Genomic DNA, 23,525 nt, shown 5'->3' with positions numbered 1-23,525 from the left:
TATTGAGTGTAGATTGATGAGGGAAAAAATGAATTTAAACGATTTCAGCATTAGGCTGCAACACAACTCCGCTTCCAGTCCGGTATGAAGAGGACGCAGGCGTCACATGCTCGCCGCTTCTTCGACCGGGCCACTGTCAGTTGCTTGCTTTTTTGGTGGTCGTGCAGATTTTTTGGCCATTGAGTCTGCCCTCTGCATAGCCCCGGCTCTGCTCCCTGCTTCGCCTGCCCGGCTCCTTCGCCTGCTCGCTGTTTCCTCGGGCACGCTCTCGTGGGTTGTGACCATCGCAGCGGTTTGGTGGCGGTTTCCCGCCGTGATCTAGATTTGTAGCAGCGGCGGTCGATTGCCGCTGCATTTGCCGCTTTGCCGTGATCAACCTTGGCCTCGTGATCGTCTCTTTGCTCCTGCCTGCCCTCTGCTTGGTCCCGGCTCTGCTCCTGGCTTCACCTACCTGGCTCCTTCGTTTCCTCGGGCCCCCTCCCGTGGGTTGGGACCATTGTTTCACCTCCTCAACCTTGGCCTCGTCTCGTCTCTCCGCTCCTGCCTGGCATGGCTCTGCGGTACTCCGCCGCAAGGCTCCTTCTGCTCAATACCCGCTCCACCCCATCATGCATCTCTGCCATCAAATCAAATGGACTCCTCTGACGACCCAGGTACATTCACCGTGGCTCCGGTCGTAAGTTTGTATATTTGCAATCAGGTCACTCCATCCCCGTCCTCTGGTCGGCTCAGCGCATTCTCACTCTTCGTCCCAGCGCACCTGGTCACAGCAACGCACACAATCGCACCTCCTGCCTATGAACCCTGGCTAAATCACCTGAATTCATCCCTGCTGCTCTAAACAACATCAAGCTCACCGTGTTCAACACCCGGTCCCTCAACAACAAATGCCTCATCCTGAACGAATACATCCTGGATAACAAACTGGACTTTCTCTGTCTCACCGAAACCTGGCAACAACCTCTGGACTACTACACACTCAACCTCACCACACCCAATGGATATTCCTACGTCAATAAACCACGCTCGGAGGGCCGAGGTGGTGGAATTGCCGTTATCCACCATCAAGACATCAGGACCAGCCTCATCCCCATCGCCTCATCCTCATCATTTGAACACCTGGCTTTTAAACTCTCTGGTCGCACGCAGTCAGTCATGGCTGTCGTCTACCGCCCTCCCAAGCCACACCCATCATTCCTGTCTGACTTCTCCTACTTTCTGACCCAGCTATGTTCCCTCTCCCCCTCAATCCTCCTCCTTGGTGATTTCAAAATCCACATGGACTCCACTGACTCCACAATAACCACTGACTTCACTGATTTACTCACCTGCTTCAACCTCACTCAACATGTCGACTTTCCTACCCATATCCGTGGTCACATTTTGGACCTTGTCTGCTCCACTGGATTAAATTTGCACCATCTCTCTGGCTCCGACCTCACCCTCTCTGACCACTTAGCTATCACTATGACCATCAACATCCCCACCCCAACACCAAGGCATTATCGCACTATCAACTTCCGTAGGCTAAACGCTTTCACCTACCTCATTCTCATCCACCCTCTCTGAAAAAATGTCCACTTCTCCCTTCGTTGACCTCCACACCCCTTCCGACCTCAGACTACTACAACCACACTCTCTCCTCCTGCCTTGACCAGCTTGTGCCTGTAAAAACCAAAACAGTTTCTTTCACCCATTCTGCTCCCTGGTTTACCCCTGAACTCCGCCTGATGAAAACTCGTGCTCGCCAACTTGAAAGACTCCGCAATAAAACAGGTCTCACAGTTCACTCCCAAGCCTACAAGGACCACCTACAACACTACAAAGATGCCCTCTCCCGCGCCCGCTCCGCCTACTACTCTCAAATTATCCACTCTGGCTCCGGAAACCCAAAAGCACTCTTCTCGACAATAAACAAACTCCTCCGCCCCCTGAACACCACCACCCAGTCATTCACAGTAGACAACTGCATCTCCTTCCTCTCTTTCTTCCAATGCAAAATTGACATCTACAACAGCTTGACCACCGCCACACCCGCTCCCCCTCCAACCACCTGCCCCCCCCTTGTCCTGCCATCCCCTGTCTCGGTTCTCCCCAATCTCCCCTACTGACCTCTCTGAACTCATAGGAATGAAAACTGCCACCTGCACTCTTGACCCCATCCCCTCCAGCTTTGTCAAGGCCTCCCTCCCTGCTCTCTCTCCACTTATCATTGCAACAATAAACTCCTCCCTGTCTACAGGCATCGTACGACCATCCCTCAAAATTGCTGCTGTTACCCCCATTCTAAAAAAACCTGGTCTAAACCCTGACACCCTAAACAACTTCAGACCCATCTCCAACCTACCCTTTCTGTCAAAAGTTTTGGAACGCGCTGTAGCCACTCAACTCAAACATCCACTCTCTGCCAATAACCTGTATGAAACATTCCAATCCGGATTCCGCTCCAACCACAGTACTGAAACTGCTCTCCTCAAAATCACCAACGACCTTCTCCTCTCCTCTGACGCTGGCAACCTCAACATTCTCGTCCTCCTCGACCTCAGCGCTGCCTTTGACACCATCGATCACACCATCCTCCTCACCCGACTTGAATCCACCTTCAACGTTACCGGCACTGCCCTCTCTTGGATTAAATCATACCTCTCTGACAGACGCCAGTTCATCTCCATCAATAACTGCAAATCCCCCACTGCTCCCCTACCCCAAGGTGTCCCCCAAGGTTCAGTTCTTGGCCCCCTCCTCTTCATCCTTTACCTGTCCCCCCTCGGTCACTTAATCCGCCGTCATGGTCTCCAATTCCACTGCTTCGCCGATGACATCCAGCTTTTCATCTCCACCAAGTCCGTCTCCACCGACACCCACTCGATCCTGACAAACTGCATCACTGAAATAAAATCCTGGCTTCAAATCAACTTCCTCAAGCTTAACTGTGATAAATCTGAAATAATCATCACTGGCCCAAAAACGCTCACAAAATCCACCCATAACTTTGCCCTCAACATCGACGGTATCCCAGTATCCACCTCCCCTCACATCCGGAATCTTGGCGTCATCTTTGACCAAACCCTCTCCTTCGACAAATACACTAAACAGATCACAAAGTCAGCCTTCTTTCACCTGAAAAACATTGCCAGTCTCCGCTCATCCCTCTCCTCCACGGCTGCAGAAACCCTCATCCACGCCTTCATCACCTCCCGTCTGGACTACTGCAATAGCCTCCTCTATGGTTCACCCTCAGGCCTCAACAATCACCAATAAACTCCAATACATTCAGAACTCCGCTGCCCGTCTACTCACCCATTCCCGGACCCGTGACCACATCACCCCCGTCCTTTACAAGCTTCACTGGCTCCCCATCTCCCAGAGAATCCAGTACAAAATCCTCCTCTTGACCTACAAAGCCCTCCATAACCTGGCCCCATCCTACCTGGCTGACCTCTCCAGACACACTCCCACCCGCAATCTCCGCTCTGCTGGTACCAACCTCCTGACCCCCTCCATCCGGACCAAATTCAGATCCTGGGGGGACAGGGCCTTCTCCATCGCTGCTCCCACCCTCTGGAACTCACTATCTCACACCATCAGAGACTCCTCCTCACTCACCACATTCAAAACATCACTAAAGACCCACCTGTTCAACACTGCATTCAACATTCAACCCACAGCATTTAACCCCTGACTATCTCTTGGTGTTGGGCTAGCGGCTAGGGTGCCGGCTTAGGATCCTAGGATCCTGGGTTCGAATTGTCCACTGTCGATCTAGTTGTTGTCGATCGCTTGCTTTGGTGTCGAATGCTAGTCGATCGCTGAATTAACGCCAGGGGGGTTGACTCAGCCTGTCATCCTTCCGAGGTCGGCAAATTGAGTACCAGTTCACTCGTAATTCCCTGCTTGTCGTTAAAGGCGGCAAAAAGGGTTGGCGTCAGAAAGGGCATCCGGCCGTAAAACATTGCTTCAAAAAGGGGACCGAAAAACAACATCAACCACAGCTCCCGAAAAAGGCCAACCCCCGCTTGCGGGGAAAAAATGGCCTCTAAAGGTGGTTTTTTTTTATCTCTTCTCCTTCTCCCTCCTTTTGCTTTAAATATTTCCCTATTGATTCTTGTCTTTTTGCAATTGTTGTTTTCATGTATTGTTATGCATTATGTTTTCCACTCTGTCAAAGCGCCTTTGGGCTTCTTGAAAAGCGCTATACAAAATAAATGAATTATTATTATTATTATAACAAAATGTGAAAAAAGTGAAGGGGTCTGAATACTTTCTGAATGCACAGTATGTATGTATGTATATACAGTATATATATATATATATATATATATATATAATTATATATATATATATATAATTATATATATAATTATATATATATATATATAATTATATATATATATATATATATATATATATAATTATATATATAATTATATATATATATAATTATATATATATATATAATTATATATATATATATATATATAATTATATATATATATATATATAATTATATATATATATATAATTATATATATATATATATATATATATATATAATTATATATAATAATAATAATAATAATAATAATTCATTTATTTTGTATAGCGCTTTTCCAGAAGCCCAAAGGCGCTTTGACAGAGTGGAAAACATAATGCATAACAATACATGAAAACAACAATTGCAAAAAGACAAGAATCAAGAAAACAAACAGCAGCGATATACGGCATATATATAAGACAAGAATCAAAAAGACAAGACAAGAATCAATAGGGAAATATTTAAAGCAAAAGGAGGGAGAAGGAGAAGAGATAGTCAGGGGTTAAATGCTGTGGGTTGAATGTTGAATGCAGCGTTGAACAGGTGGGTCTTTAGTGATGTTTTGAATGTGGTGAGTGAGGAGGAGTCTCTGATGGTGTGAGGTAGTGAGTTCCAGAGGGTGGGAGCAGCGATGGAGAAGGCCCTGTCCCCCCAGGATCTGAATTTGGTCCGGATGGAGGGGGTCAGGAGGTTGGTACCAGCAGAGCGGAGGTTGCGGGTGGGAGTGTGTCTGGAGAGGAGGTCAGCCAGGTAGGATGGGGCCAGGTTATGGAGGGCTTTGTATGTCAGGAGGAGGATTTTGTACTGGATTCTCTGGGGGATGGGGAGCCAGTGAAGCTTGTAAAGGACGGGGGTGATGTGGTCACGGGTCCGGGAATGAGTGAGTAGACGGGCAGCGGAGTTCTGAATGTATTGGAGTTTATTGGTGATTTTTGAGGGTGAACCATAGAGGAGGCTATTGCAGTAGTCCAGACGGGAGGTGATGAAGGCGTGGATGAGGGTTTCTGCAGCCGTGGAGGAGAGGGATGAGCGGAGACGGGCAATGTTTTTCAGGTGAAAGAAGGCTGACTTTGTGATCTGTTTAGTGTATTTGTCGAAGGAAAGGGTTTGGTCAAAGATGACGCCAAGATTCCGGATGTGAGGGGAGGTGGATACTGGGATACCGTCGATGTTGAGGGCAAAGTTATGGGTGGATTTTGTGAGCGTTTTTGGGCCAATGATGATTATTTCAGATTTATCACAGTTAAGCTTGAGGAAGTTGATTTGAAGCCAGGATTTTATTTCAGTGATGCAGTTTGTCAGGATAGAGTGGGTGTCGGTGGAGACGGACTTGGTGGAGATGAAAAGCTGGATGTCATCGGCGAAGCAGTGGAATTGGAGACCATGACGGCGGATTAAGTGACCGAGCGGGGACAGGTAAAGGATGAAGAGGAGGGGGCCAAGAACTGAACCTTGGGGGACACCTTGGGGGAGGGGAGCAGTGGGGGATTTGCAGTTATTGATGGAGATGAACTGGCATCTGTCAGAGAGGTATGATTTAATCCAAGAGAGGGCAGTGCCGGTGACGTTAAAGGTGGATTCAAGTCGGGTGAGGAGGATAGTGTGATCGATGGTGTCAAAGGCAGCGCTGAGGTCGAGGAGGACGAGAATGTTGAGGTTGCCAGCATCAGAGGAGAGGAGAAGGTCGTTGGTGATTTTGAGGAGAGCAGTTTCAGTACTGTGGTTGGAGCGGAATCCGGATTGGAATGTTTCATACAAGTTATTGGCAGAGAGATGATGTTTGAGTTGAGTGGCTACAGCGCGTTCCAAAACTTTTGACAGAAAGGGTAGGTTGGAGATGGGTCTGAAGTTGTTTAGGGTGTCAGGGTTTAGACCAGGTTTTTTTAGAATGGGGGTAACAGCAGCAATTTTGAGGGAAGGTGGGACGATGCCTGTAGACAGGGAGGAGTTTATTGTTGCAATGATAAGTGGAGAGAGAGCAGGGAGGGAGGCTTTGACAAAGCTGGAGGGGATGGGGTCAAGAGTGCAGGTGGCAGTTTTCATTCCTATGAGGAGTTCAGAGAGGTCAGTAGGAGAGATTGGGGAGAACCGAGACAGGGGATGGCAGGACAAGGGGGGGCAGGTGGTTGGAGGGGGAGCGGGTGCGGCGGTGGTCAAGCTGTTGTAGATGTTGTCAATTTTGCGTTGGAAGAAAGAGAGGAAGGAGATGCAGTTGTCTACTGTGAATGACTGGGTGGTGGTGTTCAGGGGGCGGAGGAGTTTGTTTATTGTCGAGAAGAGTGCTTTTGGGTTTCCGGAGCCAGAGTGGATAATTTGAGAGTAGTAGGCAGAGCGGGCGCGGGAGAGGGCATCTTTGTAGTGTTGTATGTGGTCCTTGTAGGCTTGGGAGTGAACTGTGAGACCCGTTTTATTGCGGAGTCTTTCAAGTTGGCGAGCACGAGTTTTCATCAGGTGGAGTTCAGGGGTAAACCAGGGAGCAGAATGGGTGAAAGAAACTGTTTTGGTTTTTACAGGCGCAAGCTGGTCAAGGCAGGAGGAGAGAGTGTGGTTGTAGTAGTCAGTGAGGTCGGAAGGGGTGTGGAGGTCAATGAAGGGAGAAGTGGACATTTTTTCAGAGAGGGTGGATGAGAATGAGGTAGGTGAAAGAGCGTTTAGCTTACGGAAGTTGATTGTGCGATAATGCCTTGGTGTTGGGGCGGGGATGTTGATGGTCAGAGTGATGGCTAAGTGGTCAGAGAGGGTGAGGTCGGAGCCATAGAGATGGTGCAAATTTAATCCAGTGGAGCAGACAAGGTCCAAAATGTGACCACGGATATGGGTAGGAAAGTCGACATGTTGAGTGAGGTTAAAGCAGGTGAGTAAATCAGTGAAGTCAGTGGTTATTGTGGAGTCAGTGGAGTCCATGTGGATATTGAAATCACCAAGGAGGAGGATTGAGGGGGAGAGGGAACATAGCTGGGTCAGAAAGTAGGAGAAGTCAGACAGGAATGATGGGTGTGGTTTGGGAGGGCGGTAGACGACAGATAATTATATATATATATATATATATATATATATATATATATATATATATATATATATATATATATATATATATATATATATATATATATATATACAGTAATCCCTCACTATATCGCGCTTCACTTTTCGCGGCTTCGGTACATCGCGGGTTTTTCTCGCTAGTATATGTAAAATTATATATCGGATTTTTCATTATATCGCGGGATTCTGCGGCCTATAGGTATTTTTATTTTTTTAGATTTTAATTATTTTTGCGGTAAAATAAGCATTTTCTAGCTTAAAAAATTAATAATAATAAAAATAAAAATATAACACATTAATTAAAACCTATATTAAAAGACTATTACAGTAAATCGAAATAAAATACGCATTATAAATGAGTAGACAAAGAATCGTGCATTTTGAAAGTCCCGTATTCTGGGGGTAATTAACTTGTCCATGATTCTGGGGGTAATTAACCCATCCGTAAGGAGGGTTCTTGGACGGTTCTTCGCTACTTTAAGTAATTTGCAAGGTTGATGCCAAACTGTGTCCTGCAGTTTAATGATCAATATGGTTTTAAGAGTCATCATACTTTGGGTAACCTCTAATTTACAATAACTTATGCTTAGGCCTCAGGTTTGATTAAAGGCACTTTTGTCAATTATTGCCTTTTGCTTTCAAAAACACAATTTGCATCAATGTAAATACTTTGTTGTACTGTACTTGTGTAGTTCCATGATCATATGTGTATGTTTGTTTGTTAATTAATTGCAATTATAAAAGAACTTGCGTCAATGTACTGTACAGCTATATATACACGTACAAATATTTTTCTAATACGTAAGGACTAAGGATGGGTCTCAAAAGTGTGTTTAAGAGTGTAGAAAGGGTTCATAAGAGCGTGGGAAAGGTTTATAAGAGTATGGGGAGGGTTTTTAAAGGCTTAAAATATATATAAATAATAAAATTAATATATGGTTTCTACTTCGCGGATTTTCACCTATCGCGGGGGGTTCTGGAACGTAACCCCCGCGATAAACGAGGGATGACTGTATATATATATATATATATATATATATATATATATATATATATATATATATATATATATACATATACATATACATTGTTGCGGATCTCCCGAAGCCCGTTCCCGTTACAAAGGGGGGTTTAAACCCCTTTTTTCCCCCTGGGTCTTCGTGTCCACGAAGCCGAATCGCCACTTCCGGAGCAAGCGTGAAAAAGGGTATCGGGTCAACGTCGCACGTACCTTTAACCCACGCTGCCACGAAAGCGGGGACCGAGCCTCGCACAAGCCACGCTTAATCGAGTACGCCCGAGCGGTATGCGTATCACGTGACTTGTGCCGTTACCTTTTTATGGAACCCGATTTGAGCGGTTCTATTCGTACCATGCGAAGCCAATGGATGGAAGGGACGAGAACGGTCAAATCAAAGGAATAACACAATTTATTATTATTTACAATGATCAGGATGAAGGAAAGGGGACACAGAGCAGAAGCTTAATCGATCTTAACTTATCCCCAGACACAGGGCCCACTCACGCACACGGGGAGCTGGAGGAAGAATGTTCGCGCACCAAACGCGCTTTGCCGTCGGTCGCTCTGGGACAGCTCGCTCGTGGTGTAGCCCTCTGGCGGTCACAGCACGTATGCAGGAGAAGGCAGGCAGGAGGAGATTGCGCGTCTGTGGCCCGGCACGGGTCGTCTTCTCGAACGCGCGATTAATACAGCGGTAGAGCCAGGGTACAGGGCACAGGGAGAGTTCGTGTACAACGAGGCTATTACAACATAGTCTGGTCTGTTAGGGGGATTTTATGGGGGGATTGTGCAAATTTGTCTACAAGCATGAAACTTGGCACACTTGTAGTTTGTGACCTGCTGAATTCAAATCTGCCGGGAGCCAAAGCCAATTCTCAATGGGAGCGCCATATTTGACACTTCAAAATGGCCGCCACTTAAAAACTGACTTTTCCGTTACTAGCCAACCAAAAGTCACATAATTACAATTAAAAGCACTTTTCTAGGGTTTTGGACCTCACTGATTCTAAATCTGATGTCTGTTTGACAGTAGCCTTGACAGGAAATTTTACATTTTTTGTTTTTTTATGTTTGACAATTTTTTTATTTAAATTTTATTTTTTTAATTTTATTTCATGAACATGGGATTGTGAGTTCTGGACCTTTGAGCCCAGATCTCTCGAGACTCAGGTGGTCCCTCAACACCAGAGCAGTAATTGGAGTATGACTTCTGTCTGAGGAGATACAGACCCATGACAGAGACCTGGTGAGCATAGCGAGTGCGCTTTAGATGATGCTCATGAAGCACAGACTGGGCACGGCCAGATGTGAGGACCTGGGCCTGAGTAAGAATGTTGCTCCACCCAGAGTCCCGCAGCAACTTACCAATCATCTGGTGCAATTTGTCCTCTATGTGTAGAGCGCCCATCATCAGGACCAGCTTATCTTCCCCCATTGTGTCAGGGACTGACCACTGCAGCTGCTTAGCGATGGCATACAGAGGCTGGTCACCACCAAGCACAGGAGTTTGACCAGGATTGAGGGCCTCTGTGCCTTGCATTGTGAGATGCATTTCATGTTTCATCATAGAAGGTGTGGCTGCTTTGTCAGGGAACAGAGGTAGAACCCCTATCAATGCTTTAGGCTTCACAGAGTCATCACTCATGAGTCGGGAGTTGTAGCCTGACCAGGTGATGACTTCACCTTCTGGCAATGTGTCCTGTTTCAGCACTGTGGACACATGTGCCATCCAGGACTCATCCTTGAATTTGGCTCCATGTAGCAGATTATGAGATGGCCGAGAATTGAGATCTGGAGTACATGGTACATGCAAATCATTGCTTGAGAATTCAGCTGGCTGAACCACTGTGTAGGATTCAGGAAGTTGTGGTTCAGTAGTGTGGTTCAGGAAGTTGTGGACGTACGTCCGCTCGATAGAGGGTCGCTGTACTCCTTGGTTGTCCCAAGACAGGTGGTTTGTCACGCTGATTGCTGTCCCATGGAACTCATCATGGGAGAAGTTACCTTGGTTGCTGCTATCCAAGTTGTCTACATCAAAGGTCACGAAGATCTCACTACGGATGTTTGTGGGCAGCACAACTCCATCCTGGACAAACTGTTTGACGTGTGCTCGTGCCATGGATCGCCTGATCTCCAAGACACGACTGTAAGACACAGAAACCCCAAAGCCATTGGCATTATTGATCTCTTTCTTCCGCCTACCCTCACCATGCAGCTTGAGGCCCTGGTACAAAGGGAAAGGGGTCTCATGTTCTTTGTTGTGATGGCTGTTGCTGGACTTTGTGGCATGATGTGAACCACTGCAGGTATTATAAATAATCTGCTGGGCAATGGCGCTTGCAACTCTTGCCCTGCCTTGTACCTGCGCCTGCAACTCCTCATTGCTCTGTTCATGCAAGATTGAGGGGCCCTGGAGCAGGATGTTGAGGAAGCTTCTCAGCTGTCCAGGGATGGGAGATGTCAGGGAATCAGAGGCAAAAGAACCAGTAAATGGTTCTTGCCTCTGGAGACAGCATTTCCTAAATATTACTGCTGCTCGCATCAACAACAAAGCATCATCCTGACCTATCTAGGACTTATGGGCTTCAGCTATTAGATCTCCAACGTTCTGGTTGCTAGAGATATAGACTTCCTTGCCCTGGGAGAACTCTGTCGACTCAGGAAGCAGCTTCAGAAGATACTCCTTGAACCGTGTGGCATGTGGTTCCCTGGTATCAGAACAGGGAATTCCCTGTTGCTCCACAAGTGTTCTATATAACTGTCGCAAAGCAGACAGTTTGAAGACTGAGTCAGAGTCCTCGACCAAAGCAACAATTTGCGCAATGGCAACTGAATTGAAGTGAGGGGCAGGAGGACCTGCAGATGATCTGCGATCCTCAGCACGAGCTGAGTCTCTCAGGTGCAAGTAACACTGTACATGATAGTAAGTGTCACCAGCGTGGGCATCAGCTGCATGGGCAATCAGTTTGCCCAGAAGATTGAAATTGTTGGTGCTCTGAGCCCAGGTCTTTAAGTTGGTGTCTACATTAAATGTTTCAACTTTACGTAGATTCTTTTGGTCCTGTCCCTCACATATTATGCAACACGAGCAGAAGACACTGCAAAACTGGACCGTAGTTTCTTAGGTGAGTTTTGGTCACTAGAATCCTCTTTTTCAGTGAACCTTCTCAGGCGAGAGTTACTGCAGTAGGTTCTGCAAACTTTGTGATATTTGGCATTGTGTGTCTGAAGCGTCTTAGCAATGCCCTGGCCCTCATCAAGCTGAGCCCATGACACTTTCAAACAAGAAGGCATGACACCAATGGCTTTAAAACCATTCAGATCTTTCTCAATTGAAGCAAGGCCCTCTTCCGTTGGCGTCTGCAACCGTTCATCCTTTTCTTCTTGGCAGACACAGCAAAGCTCCCAGTTGATGGCATCCATCCTTGCCATCCACCACCAGTACAGCTAGGACTTCTATTCTCTATTCTTCTATTCTATTCTTCTATTCCCACAGCAGAACGACAGGCACCTGAAATAAAATTAAAAAAATAAAATTTAAATAAAAAAATTAAAATTTAAAAAAATTGTCAAACATAAATAAATAAAAAATGTAAAATTTCCTGTCAAGGCTACTGTCAAACAGACATCAGATTTAGAATCAGTGAGGTCCAAAACCCTAGAAAAGTGCTTTTAATTGTAATTATGTGACTTTTGGTTGGCTAGTAACGGAAAAGTCAGTTTTTGAGTGGCGGCCATTTTGAAGTGTCAAATATGGTGCTCCCATTGACAATTGGCTTTGGCTCCCGGCAGATTTGAATTCAGCATGTCAAAAACTACAAGTGTGCCAAATGTCATGCTTGTAGACAAATCTGCACAATTTTTCCCCTAACAGACCAGACTAACAGTCAATTCAAGCACTTCGACTTGTTCAGGGCTGGGCGACTTTCACTCCTCGTCTCTCGTTCTTGGTCTCACCCGTTCTGCCGTGTTCTCTCTCGAACTCTGCTCCACGAACTCTCACAGCTCTCTTCTTGTGCGTTCTGCTTAATGGGCTCGGGGCAGGACCTTATATGGCACCGCCCGGATCTTACCCGAATGTTCCAAGCCCCGCCTCCTGCCGCCGTGGTAAGCCACTCCCCTCGAGCCCTGATTGGCGGCTCATTGCTTACCGGCCACTCCCCCTGCAGCTCGTCCCTTCGGCCTCACCGGACTTGTCGAAGGCCTACCACGTGACATTTCCAGCCCAAACGACCACCCTACTCACGGGCCTGCTCAACGCAAAACTAACACAGGAAAGGAGACTACCTTCCATTCACTAAGAAATAACTGCACTAAAACGAGGCTATATGTTGTGGCGCGTCTACCTATGAGGGGGGATCATCCTTTATTCTCAAAACCGCAACAATATATAGATATACAACAACAGGCATTTTAAAGGCCATTTTCCCTGCAAGAGCGGGGGTTAGCCTTGCGGTCCCCATGACAATCTTCTCCATTTTGCCCTATTTTCTGCATCTCCCCTTGTTAACCCCCTTGCCCGCATTTCTTCTTCGACCATCTTTAGCCAAGTCTTTCTCGGTCTTCCCCGTCCTCTACTTCCTTCCACATTCATTTCAATCACTCTTCTCAACCAGTCACTTTCATCCTTCCTCAACACATGACCAAACCATCTCAAACGGTTTCTCTTCACAGCATCCATCACAGGCTCTATTCCCATCATCTTTCACAATTCATCATTTGGCTTCCTCTCTCTCAACGATACTCCACACATCCACCGAACCATCCCTTTCCAGCCTTCGTTGCTGCTCTACGTTCATTATCCATGTCTCGCTCCCATAAATCATAACACTTCTCACACATGCAGCATACACCTTTCCCTTCAGCTTCAACGACACTCCCCTCCTTGTCAGCACGCCACTCAGTTCCCGAAACTTCTTCCATGCACATCTCACTCCAGCAACTGTTGCCGAGTCTGATCCACCTTCTCCATTCAGCATGTCTCCTAGGTAACAAAATGTTTTCACACCTTCCAGCTTCACGCCGTCTCCAAGATCCAACTCAACATTTCCTCCATCTGCAGCTCCCTCTGTGCACACCTTACACTTGAATGTCGCTGCCACACTGGTTAATGACCCTCTCAAACCACTACATTTTTGATGAACCCACTCAGCGCACATTGTACATTGAATTGAGTTCACTCCGACACCCTTCCTGCATATAGCACATGGCCACTTCCCAGTTCTTTCCACCTCACCACATGCTTTACCACTTGCCATTACCTTTGTTTTTCCGATATTCACCTTCAGACCTTTCGTCTCCATACATTCCTTCCACTTGTTCATCTTCTCCTTCAGTCCATCCATACTTTCTGCAATCAACACCAGATCATCTGCATACAACAACTCCCACGGTAAACCCTCCTTTACGTTCCGAGCCAGCACCTCCATCACAGCTACAAATAGTAGTGTACTTAGTACCGACCCCTGATGCACTCCCACCTTCACCTCAAACTCACCGCTATTCCCGTCCTTCGTCCTTACAGCTGTGTGCGCTCTTTTGTACATTGCCATCACTAATCTGATCAACCATTTGTCCACTCCTAACTTCCTCAATGCCCATGTCACTACTTCGCGTGGAACCCTATCGAATGCTTTCTCCAGATCAACAAACCCAAGAAACAACTTCTTCCTCTTCTCCATGTACTTCTCCTGCAACTGCCTCACAATAAAAAGCGTGTCTGTCGTTCCTCTTCCTGGCATAAATCCAAACTGCATTTCGTCGATCTTCACTCTCTTCCTTGTACTCCTCTCCAACACCCTTTCCAATACCTTCATTCCATGCTCCAATAACTTTATCGCTCGATACGAGCCACAGTCCAGAGGGTCACCTTTCCCCTTGTATAGAGGGGCAAGGGTACTCAGTTCCCATATATATATATATATATATATATATATATATTTACACACACATGTACCTTTATTGCATGCTTTTTTAATTCAAAATTGTCTTCCCTAATAAGTACATAGAAGTTACGAAACTTTTGGACCAGCCCTGGTGGTATGCATTTATTAATTAATGTGACGACACGTCGGTCTGTGCTGGACAAAGAGCGAAGGATGACTCGGCAATGTGCCTACTCGCCCCTGATGGGCCAGAGTGGATACTATTCCGACGAAGAATGCCATTGGACTCCGGTCAAGCTGAGGAGCCTGAGACACCACCGACCTGGCCACCAGCCTCACGATCCAGCTGCTTACATTGCATTTATTAATGTTTGTCTTTAATAAACTTGTACAGAACTGAACATCTTTATCGTGGCAGCAATCTTTCCTGTGTTTTCAACATGTTGTCATGAGCAGATAAGAGCAAGACCTGCATTTGGAAAACTGACAAATTATGTTTCATTATTACAGCTTGTGACAAATGCAATATTTTATCGTCATTATGGGCTACCTAGAGGTGTGTACCTTGCAAGTATGCACACTTGCACAAAGTCTTCAAGAAACGAGAGGACTTTGTCGTCAATGTGACGTGTCAATAAGTCCGTAGCCTCACAGAAATGTCAGACACAATAATGAGATTCATTTTTTAAAAGTTGTTTCAATAAATATTTTAACCCTTTTAATGAAACCGTGAATGCGTTTTTATTTCTACATTTCCCTTTTACGTCACAAACTTGCCAATTAACCCTTGTACAAATACAAATTTAAAATGTCAAACATTTAAAACTTGCCCTTTTAATCAATCTTAATCTAGTACTTGTTAAAGGTTGTTCTCCATTTTTAGTTTTTCTTTATTGAAAACATTTTATATCCCTCTCTCTGAATGACAGGATATTGTTTGACTTATCAAAGTGACCTCTTTCCGTATTGTGCAGTTCACAGGTTTGTTCTTGAGAAACAAAACTTAATGAGCACCAAAATAATTTCTTTGGAAATAGAACTTGGTATAATCCAGGGCATAAATTTGATGGAGCATCATCATCTCGCAAGATTCCCAATCTATATCCACTATATTTTCTGACCAACTTAACCACCCAACCACATTGTTGCTGGTTTCCTCCTGCACACACCCCCAAGTCCTCGTTCAGTTGCTTGTTTTCTATGTCCACTCAATATGCCCAAATAATAAATATTCAACGTCTTACCTCGACATCATCAACTTCCAGTTCATCTGCAAGCTCGCCAGTTGCATGAGGCCTGCAGGCAGAGAGCTGCAACTTGGAATATGCCTGTGGCATTACCGTGGAGAAGCAAAAAGAAATACACAATCAATATATATGAAGTACACAAAACATTTTGACAATGGGTACAAGCTATGGTGCTCGGCAAATGTATTGTGCAAAGAATCCTACCTGTAACCGGCATTGTGAAGAATAAACCACAAAGGGCCTACAGGGGAGGGGGAGGAAAAGAAAAATGTTCAATAAATAAATTCCAAAGTAAAATGTTTACTGATATGCACTCAAGTCCAGGTAGGTTCACAGATTACAAGTACAATAAATCCTTAAATATGGTGGGTTTGAATATTGTGGGTATTGACCAATCGCGGTCAACCTCATATGTACTGATTTAGTTGTTGTTGAAAAGCGCCAGACAGTTCTCTTGAACAAGCCCACAGCACAGAGACAGCTAAGTGATCTCCTAGGAGTGACCCAGAGATCCTCCACATCCAGGACGGTGTACCCCCACCTTCACGAAGTCAGGGCCACAAAAGAGTTAGAGAGAAAAAGAGAGAGGGAGAGAAGCGGAAAAGGGACGGTCATGGGGACCAATCGGCATTCTGACCGCGGCCGTGCTGACAAATCAGGGGAGCAGGGAAGAATGGGGAAGATTTGGCCCCCGACTTGCATTGGGCAGTACAACCACAATGAAGAGATGCCCCTGACTGTTGTACTGATTTAGTTATCGAGGGGTTTTAATTTCGACCAATCATGGTTTTTGAGCCGAATTGTCACAGTTATCCTGCACCACGAGGCGTTTGTTGTATATTGTGCACAGCCATGACACTGAAGCGTAAAACGATGGAAAAAGTGCTTATCGTTAAAAGTTTTGACTTTACAAATATAATTCGACTTTACTCATTTTATTGTAAATCAGTGGGGCTGCTGTGGTGCAGGTAGTAATTGAGACACACAGCGTGTACTGTACTGTACTGTACCTACAGTGGCCTGAAAAAGTATTCACCCCCTACCAAATGCACATTAAGATGAATTACGAATTATGGAGAAACAATTTTTCCAAATGAACTTTTTTATTCATAACTAAAGAGATCAAACTAAACACTGTTATAGTTGAAGGATGTTTGTAAAGACTCTATATATTAAATTTGATTTGAAAGCATCGTGAAATAAGCTCAAGTGGCATCAAAACGTGAAAACTATGAAGGGGTTGAATATTTTTGCAAGCCACTGTATCTCGCGTCAACAATGCATTCAGTGTAATCTTCCATGTAATCATAATCAATTCCTTTGTTTCTGGTTATTAATGCCTTTAATGACTTTACCCATGGCTCCCAAGAGGAAAACTGTTACTAGTGGTGAACCAAGTGCAGCCGGTTTCACAGATGCAGAACGATTTATAAAATGAGCTGGTATTCATAGAATACTTACCCTGTGCAGTCAACTAGGTGCGAGCCAACTCTTCTGTTTTTGAAGGTTTTTTTTAAATTTGATCCAATATGGCTGCCACACCACATGAGCGATGACATCATAAATTTATATTCTCTAATATAATTGTTGCGTAGATCACGCTCAATAAATTTTAAACTGATTAAACACCAAGTGTTGTCCCTGTCAAATTATGACATCATAATTAAGGCACCAATCACATCATCGTTAACAACACTTATTCCCTCATGCAGAGTTCTTTACAATGAGCCACATTTCAATATTTTCCATGGAGCAGTTTCAGAGATATAGAGGTGCAAAGTTTTACCAAGATGACGCCCGTACCACGTGACGTATGACATCATAATTATCACAAATTCTACAGGCAGAGGCGCGACTATGGTGAAAATTGCGTCAATCCGACCAAGAATTGCAGAGAAAAAAAAATTCATACTGATCGGATCAAGCGTTGTACTTGTCGAATTATGACATGATAATTAAGTCACCAATTACATCATCATTAGCATATCTTATTCCCCATGTGGGGTACTTGACCATGGGGATTGTTTCAATTTTTTCCATTGAGCATTTCAGAGATAGAGGTTTAACGTTTTTCCAGGATGGCATCCGTACCAGTGACCTATGACGTTATAATTATGAATGAAAATATTCTGCAGGTGGAGGAGTTTATATGGTAAAATTTCGTGGCAACGGTTGCCGAGAAAATAAATTTTTAAAATGCAGACACGCACGCCACACATACACGACCAAATGCCTAACCCTGCTTTTCGCTTCACGAGCACAGGTTGAATAAAAACTACCATCTATCTATAATTCCAGCAATCTCTGTGTGTCTGTGTGTCTGTGTGTTTGTTTGTCTGTGACCGCTGTTTCTCGACAACCACGGGTCCGATATACTTTAAACTTGCCAGGTATATTGCTGGGGACCCGAGGATGTGCCTTTTCAAGGTTTTAAATTAATCGGACAAGTATTTACCGAGCTATGTCCAAAAAACGCTTCAACCAATCAGAGAGCAGCGAGCTATCACGTGTGCCGAACGTGGCGATCAGACTCTACCTCGGACGGCACATTTGACAGCGTATTCATTTATTTCACGTTGGAAAACTATGTTGCCGTTAAACTATGTTTTAAAACGAATTCAAACTGCGATTAAATTAAAACGATTCATCGTAACTGCGACGATTTGCGAACTTCCGGACAGTGAAGACTTCACTTCCGGCAGCCAATCACAGAACGCTTTGTTGCGTAGGCGTGGCCGATGTGAGAACGAGCGGAGGTGAGCGCGTTACGAGCTGACCGCCATTACGGTACGGTTCGTAATTCGATTTCTTCCGGAGAAAATAATAATTTCTCGATTTCATATGCGCATTATTTCTCCCAATTCAGTCAGAGCGAAGGGCGGAAGCGAAGAGCGTTGTTTTTTTTGTTTACGGGCGTACGGGCGTACGGGCGGGGTAGAGCGTACGGGTAGCGTTTTTTTTTTTTTTGGCAAGGAACGGGCACCCACGTACGGGCAATGCCCTAGTATTACAAAAGGAAGCATTTTAAGAGATTACCGTAATAGGGGAGGAATGGTGGAGACCTTCGGGTTGGCAGGATGAGCTCGAGGTACCGGGTACACACACTCACCTCTAAGCCATCTAACCTGGGTTTGAATCCCAACCCAACTATAAACTGTCATCCGGGTGTTTCAGGAGCACGGCGACTAATCGATGTTGGTGCCGTCCCTTGGATGGACGTTAAACTAGGCATCCCATCTTCCGGCATTAGTTGAAGAACTCGAGGTGTCCTTTGTGAAGAGTACGTGAGCTATTGCCGGAACCATGAACAAATTCAAAATTCCTGCCCTAACTACTGCTGAGAAAGGAATGGCAAAACAAAGAGTATAACCCTCTCTAATGATGGCAAAACAATATCCATAATACAACAAAAAACCCGGATCAAACTATTATTTGAGCAATTTCGACTGGTCACTGCGGAACAGCACCCCCACCGTGAAACAGTGGAGCATGGCACCCGAACAGTTTTGAGCCGGGTGGAGCGATGGGGAGGGTGGGACTTAAGAGTGATTTTATATAATCAGAAAATAAACAATCATAGTAAATGTTATTGATTGCGCTGCTATTTCTTGTTTGGGCCCCAAATTGGCATAAAAATAAATATTCCCCGATCGCCCAAATGGAGTGCTGCATATCAAATTCAAATTAAAAGCACTCCGTCACACATGTTGCGCTCCAAAATCACATTCACAAGAATTCAACCCATCATGCAAATCAAGCTCCCAGAAAACCTCACTTGTGGCGGCTATTTTTATTTTCTTTGGTGCTTAAATTACGATATCACTAACACCAAGATAGTGCAGCTGCACTTACAATTCCAATGCGCAATTATCAGTATCAGCTTAGATACATTACACGTAATTTTTTGTTTTTGCAAGTCACGTGACTGCTGCTGCAGTGCTGCACCTTACCTGAATTGGCTTCTTATTTATTTCAAGTTAAATTTAGTACACGTATGTGATCTGATCTGTCATGAATGATCTGCAAATTGAAGTCATACCTGACAAAGAGGAACACAGTTTTTTCACAAAAGTGGTCATCACAAATTCATTGGACGTCCGTGGCTAAACAAACGAAAACACAAATTACAAAGTCAGAACCACTCATACCTTGTACATGTGAAGTTATTATGTCTTCCTACATCAATGGCAAACTCACTTCTTTCTGGTGTCGAAAGCAGGCCTTTTTATAAAGCAGGCACTGGGGCAATTAGTCTGTACAAATCTCGGGCAAATGTTCAACAGCAGTTATAAACATTAATATGATGTTCACCAGTGATACAATGGTACAAATTGCAGGTGATTGCTTAAGCACAAAGGTAGTAGGAAAAGGGGGGTGTGACCAATCAGGCTAAAAAGAAAAAAAGCCGATAATCTCTGACACTTGCATCCCCTGAAGGAACAATTTCGCAGGTGGTCCAGAAACCTCCCTTCATACCTTTTTAACAACTATTATACCACTTAACTGACTATTATAAATCTTCAATTTAATATTGCATATACGTACATGGTTTCATTGGCCAAAACATTCTCAGGACAGAAAAGTACCACTGAGGTTCAAAAGATAACATGAGCCCTAGCAAAATCTTCTTCTTCCTTTCTTCCCTTTATAAGGGGTACTTGATTACAACACACACACACACAGAGGAAATGAGGTACCGTGAAATGGGGTGAATAGGGACACAAACTGAAAAAAAGTTCGGAAACTTTTTTCGCTGAAAATTGATAACCATACTGATTTGTTGATATTTGGGTTGAAAGTGTTCTCTTGTTTTTTTTAAAAAGCAACTTATAGTCCCTATTAACCCCATATATGGGTTAAATAGGAATAAATAGGATTTTTATGGCTGTCCCTATTCACCCCGTTTTACGGGTGAATAGGGACAGTCACTAATACAAAAAAATAATAATCAAGAAACAATCCTGAGTTTCCAACTTATTGCTAAATTGATAGCTCAGATGGATGCACATAATATGCACCCATAATATAAACCACTGCCAATGAAATGGGATATGGGTGCCAATGAAAAAAAATATGGGATAAAAAGGTTCTCCAAACTGTCCCTATTTCTTGATTATTATTTTTTTGTATTAGTGACTGTCCCTATTCACCCGTAAAACGGGGTGAATAGGGACAGCCATAAAAATCCTATTTATTCCTATTTAACCCATATATGGGGTTAATAGGGCCTATAAGTTGCTTTTTAAAAAAAAACAAGAGAACACTTTCAACCCAAATATCAACAAATCAGTATGGTTATCAATTTTCAGCGAAAAAAGTTTCCGAACTTTTTTTCAGTTTGTGTCCCTATTCACCTTGCTGTCCCTATTCACCCCATTTCACGGTAATGAATGTTATTTTCCAGAGCGATCGAGGCTTCGGTCTACTATACACCGCCTAAAGAAAACTTCCGTACAATGAATGTCATTTTGAAAGTGGTGTATTGCTTCATGCCGCTTTGCGATTGCACGGTAATGACATAACATATGAAAACCGAGCTGTGTCAGCAATAGCAACCTCCATCAGATGAACACTTGGCTGCGAAACAAAAAGACATCATTAGCAATTTGTCACACTCTTTGACCCTTTATATGGACAAACTGACAGAATTGGAAAAAAGATCAGAAGAATGGAAAACATATTTTGAAGATGCGAGGGGTAAGTGTTCACATTTATTTTCCGCCTTTATAACCGAGTTCAATAATGTTTCTAAAACAGAATTTTGTTATTGTAATGATTAGTACACCACTCCTTACAGGAGCGTCCATAAGGATCATGTTATTATCCTCTTTGGGATATGGGGATTCCAATAGATCTAGGCTCTGGTCCGTTACTATGCGGTGGGCACGTAAATATATAATGCCTCAACAACGTCGGGTTTCCTAGCCCTGGTGTTGGCTTCGCGGTTAGGGTGCCGGCTTGGGATCCTAGGATCCTGGGTTCGAATCCCGATTGATCGCTGAATTAACGCCAGGGGGGTTGACTCAGCCTGTCATCCTTCCGAGGTCAGCAAATTTGAGTACCAGCTTGCTGGGATGAATGATCACGGTGTGTACCCCGATTTAGAATAGGTTACACCGTATCCCTGCGCATCGTGAGAGGCGACCAAGGGTTGGCGTCAGGAAGGGCATCCGGCCATAAAAACATTGCCTCAAACAGGGAACCATGATTGTCATGGGGCCCGCAAGGCTGACCCCCGCTCCAGCGGGGAGAATGGCCTTAAAAAACGATCATTCATTCATTTTTTCAACGTCGGGTTTCCTCCCTTTCAGTTTAGTGTTGAACAGCAGTTGCAACTGTTTAAAAAGGTAATCATACATGTTTGTGGATTTTTTTTTTTTTTTTTACTTCTTGTAGGAGTGCAACACGATATACCATGATAAGCTATCTATTCACGTTAGCGCAGTGCTTGTCCAACAAGGAAAAACCCCTTGGGGAGAGGGGATATTACTATTAATATTGTTTTGTAATAACATTAATATTATGCTATTGTCATTACCTCCGCAACCAAAGGTGGATGGAGGCTATGTTTTCACCCCTGTCTGTCTGTCTGTCCGTTTGTCCGTTTGTGAACAAAATATCTCAAAAAGTTGGGGACTGATTCGGACGAAATTTGGCAGAGATGTAGCGTATGTGATAAAGACGAAATGATTAGATTTTGGTGAAGATCCAGATACGGATCCGGCTACTATAATTTGTTAAGTGACTCTTCACCATTGGGATATAGGGCCAAAAACGAAACATAGCGGGATATCTCAAAAAGTTATGGACGGATTTGGATGAAACTTGTTGGACCGGTCGTGTGTGTGACAAGGAAGAATAGATTCAATTTTGGTGAAGATTTGGATCCAACTAGTATAATTTTTTAAGTGATTCTTCACCATTGAGTGATATGGCCAAACGGGTGGAGGTATGCTGTCTCCTGAGTGCCATTCTAGTTAGTGTTATCATATCACGTTGGTATTTAGAAGGGGCTTTGGAAAAATGCCATGATTAGCTATCTTAATATGGATATACACCTTAACACAGATTTCATCCAAGACGGAAAACCCCCTTTTCCAAGAAGATCAATTAAATCACGACAACCTCCGTCGTTTGACCCTTAATCCTCCTGTCAAGTTTGGTTGAGATTGGATAAGTAACGACAGACAGACACCAAATTGTGTACTTTAGTGTGATGATGATGTACAATACATGGTAAGTGACGAAGAGCCTGGTTACCCAAATTCACTGCCAAGTTAAAATCGCCTTTTCTCTGATATCCTGATTGCATCCTTGACATTGACGGTGAAGGATCCATTGTTGTGGAAAATGCCTTGTAAATAAGACTCGTTCTCATGAGTAATTATCCACTAACGATTATTCATTCCTCAAAAAAAAAAATCCTTCCTCTTCCATTCAGCTCCTCCTCACTGCCCAAAGACGCACAGAAGAGAAGCGCAACTAAATACCGAGCAGTGTCACCTGGTCTCCATCTCACCTGCGCCTCGTGTTCACACGGCCACTCCGCCCGGACGAGCAGCTCGTACAGAACGGTCTCCATGTCCGCGGCCATCGATCGTTCAATCGGCGGCTCGGCACCACCTCGCCGCTCTGTTTCGATGGTTGACAATGACTGCTGCTTCAGAATATGTTCCAACTATTCACCTCGACCAATACATTTCGATTATAAAATGTACTCTTTCACACATTTACACATAATTACCACCGAATTGCATTCGAAGTTGTTAAAAATCAGCTTCACTCCAAATACAAGTACTGTACACCGCACTCTGGTGCCGTTGTTCATACACCGCCCATGATCGTGCTGACGTGTCATCGCCTTCCGTTGTGACTTGTGAATGAAGCTCAATCCGCTTTGTTTTTTCACAACACGTACCAGTATCTTATAATTATTTAACCGAACTTTTCCTTTTGTTCATTTTCCTCTCTTGTATCTCCCTTACTCTTAATATCCCTCTATATTTATTTCC

General features: G+C 44.3%; 1 protein-coding gene across 1 annotated transcript in view; it reads right to left on the bottom strand.

Moving 5' to 3' along the window:
* Window positions 1–23,200, bottom strand: part of LOC137433132 (NBAS subunit of NRZ tethering complex) — a 48,173-nt gene extending 24,973 nt beyond the window's left edge. The window contains exons 1-4 of the mRNA XM_078782789.1: window positions 23,033–23,200; window positions 19,553–19,616; window positions 15,718–15,754; window positions 15,511–15,594 (exon numbers count right to left, since the gene is read on the bottom strand). Coding sequence (XP_078638915.1) covers window positions 15,511–15,594; window positions 15,718–15,754; window positions 19,553–19,616; window positions 23,033–23,107 — 260 coding nt within the window. The 5' untranslated portion in view covers window positions 23,108–23,200. The remainder of the gene's footprint in view (window positions 1–15,510; window positions 15,595–15,717; window positions 15,755–19,552; window positions 19,617–23,032) is intronic.
* Window positions 23,201–23,525: the final 325 nt, after the last annotated feature.

This window comes from Myxine glutinosa, chromosome 8 (genome assembly GCF_964187855.1).
Source record: "Myxine glutinosa chromosome 8, kmMyxGlut1.1, whole genome shotgun sequence".
Classification (NCBI taxonomy): domain Eukaryota; kingdom Metazoa; phylum Chordata; class Myxini; order Myxiniformes; family Myxinidae; genus Myxine; species Myxine glutinosa.
The sequence above is the reverse complement of the archived record's forward strand: the minus strand, read 5'-3'. Positions and strand labels throughout refer to the sequence as shown.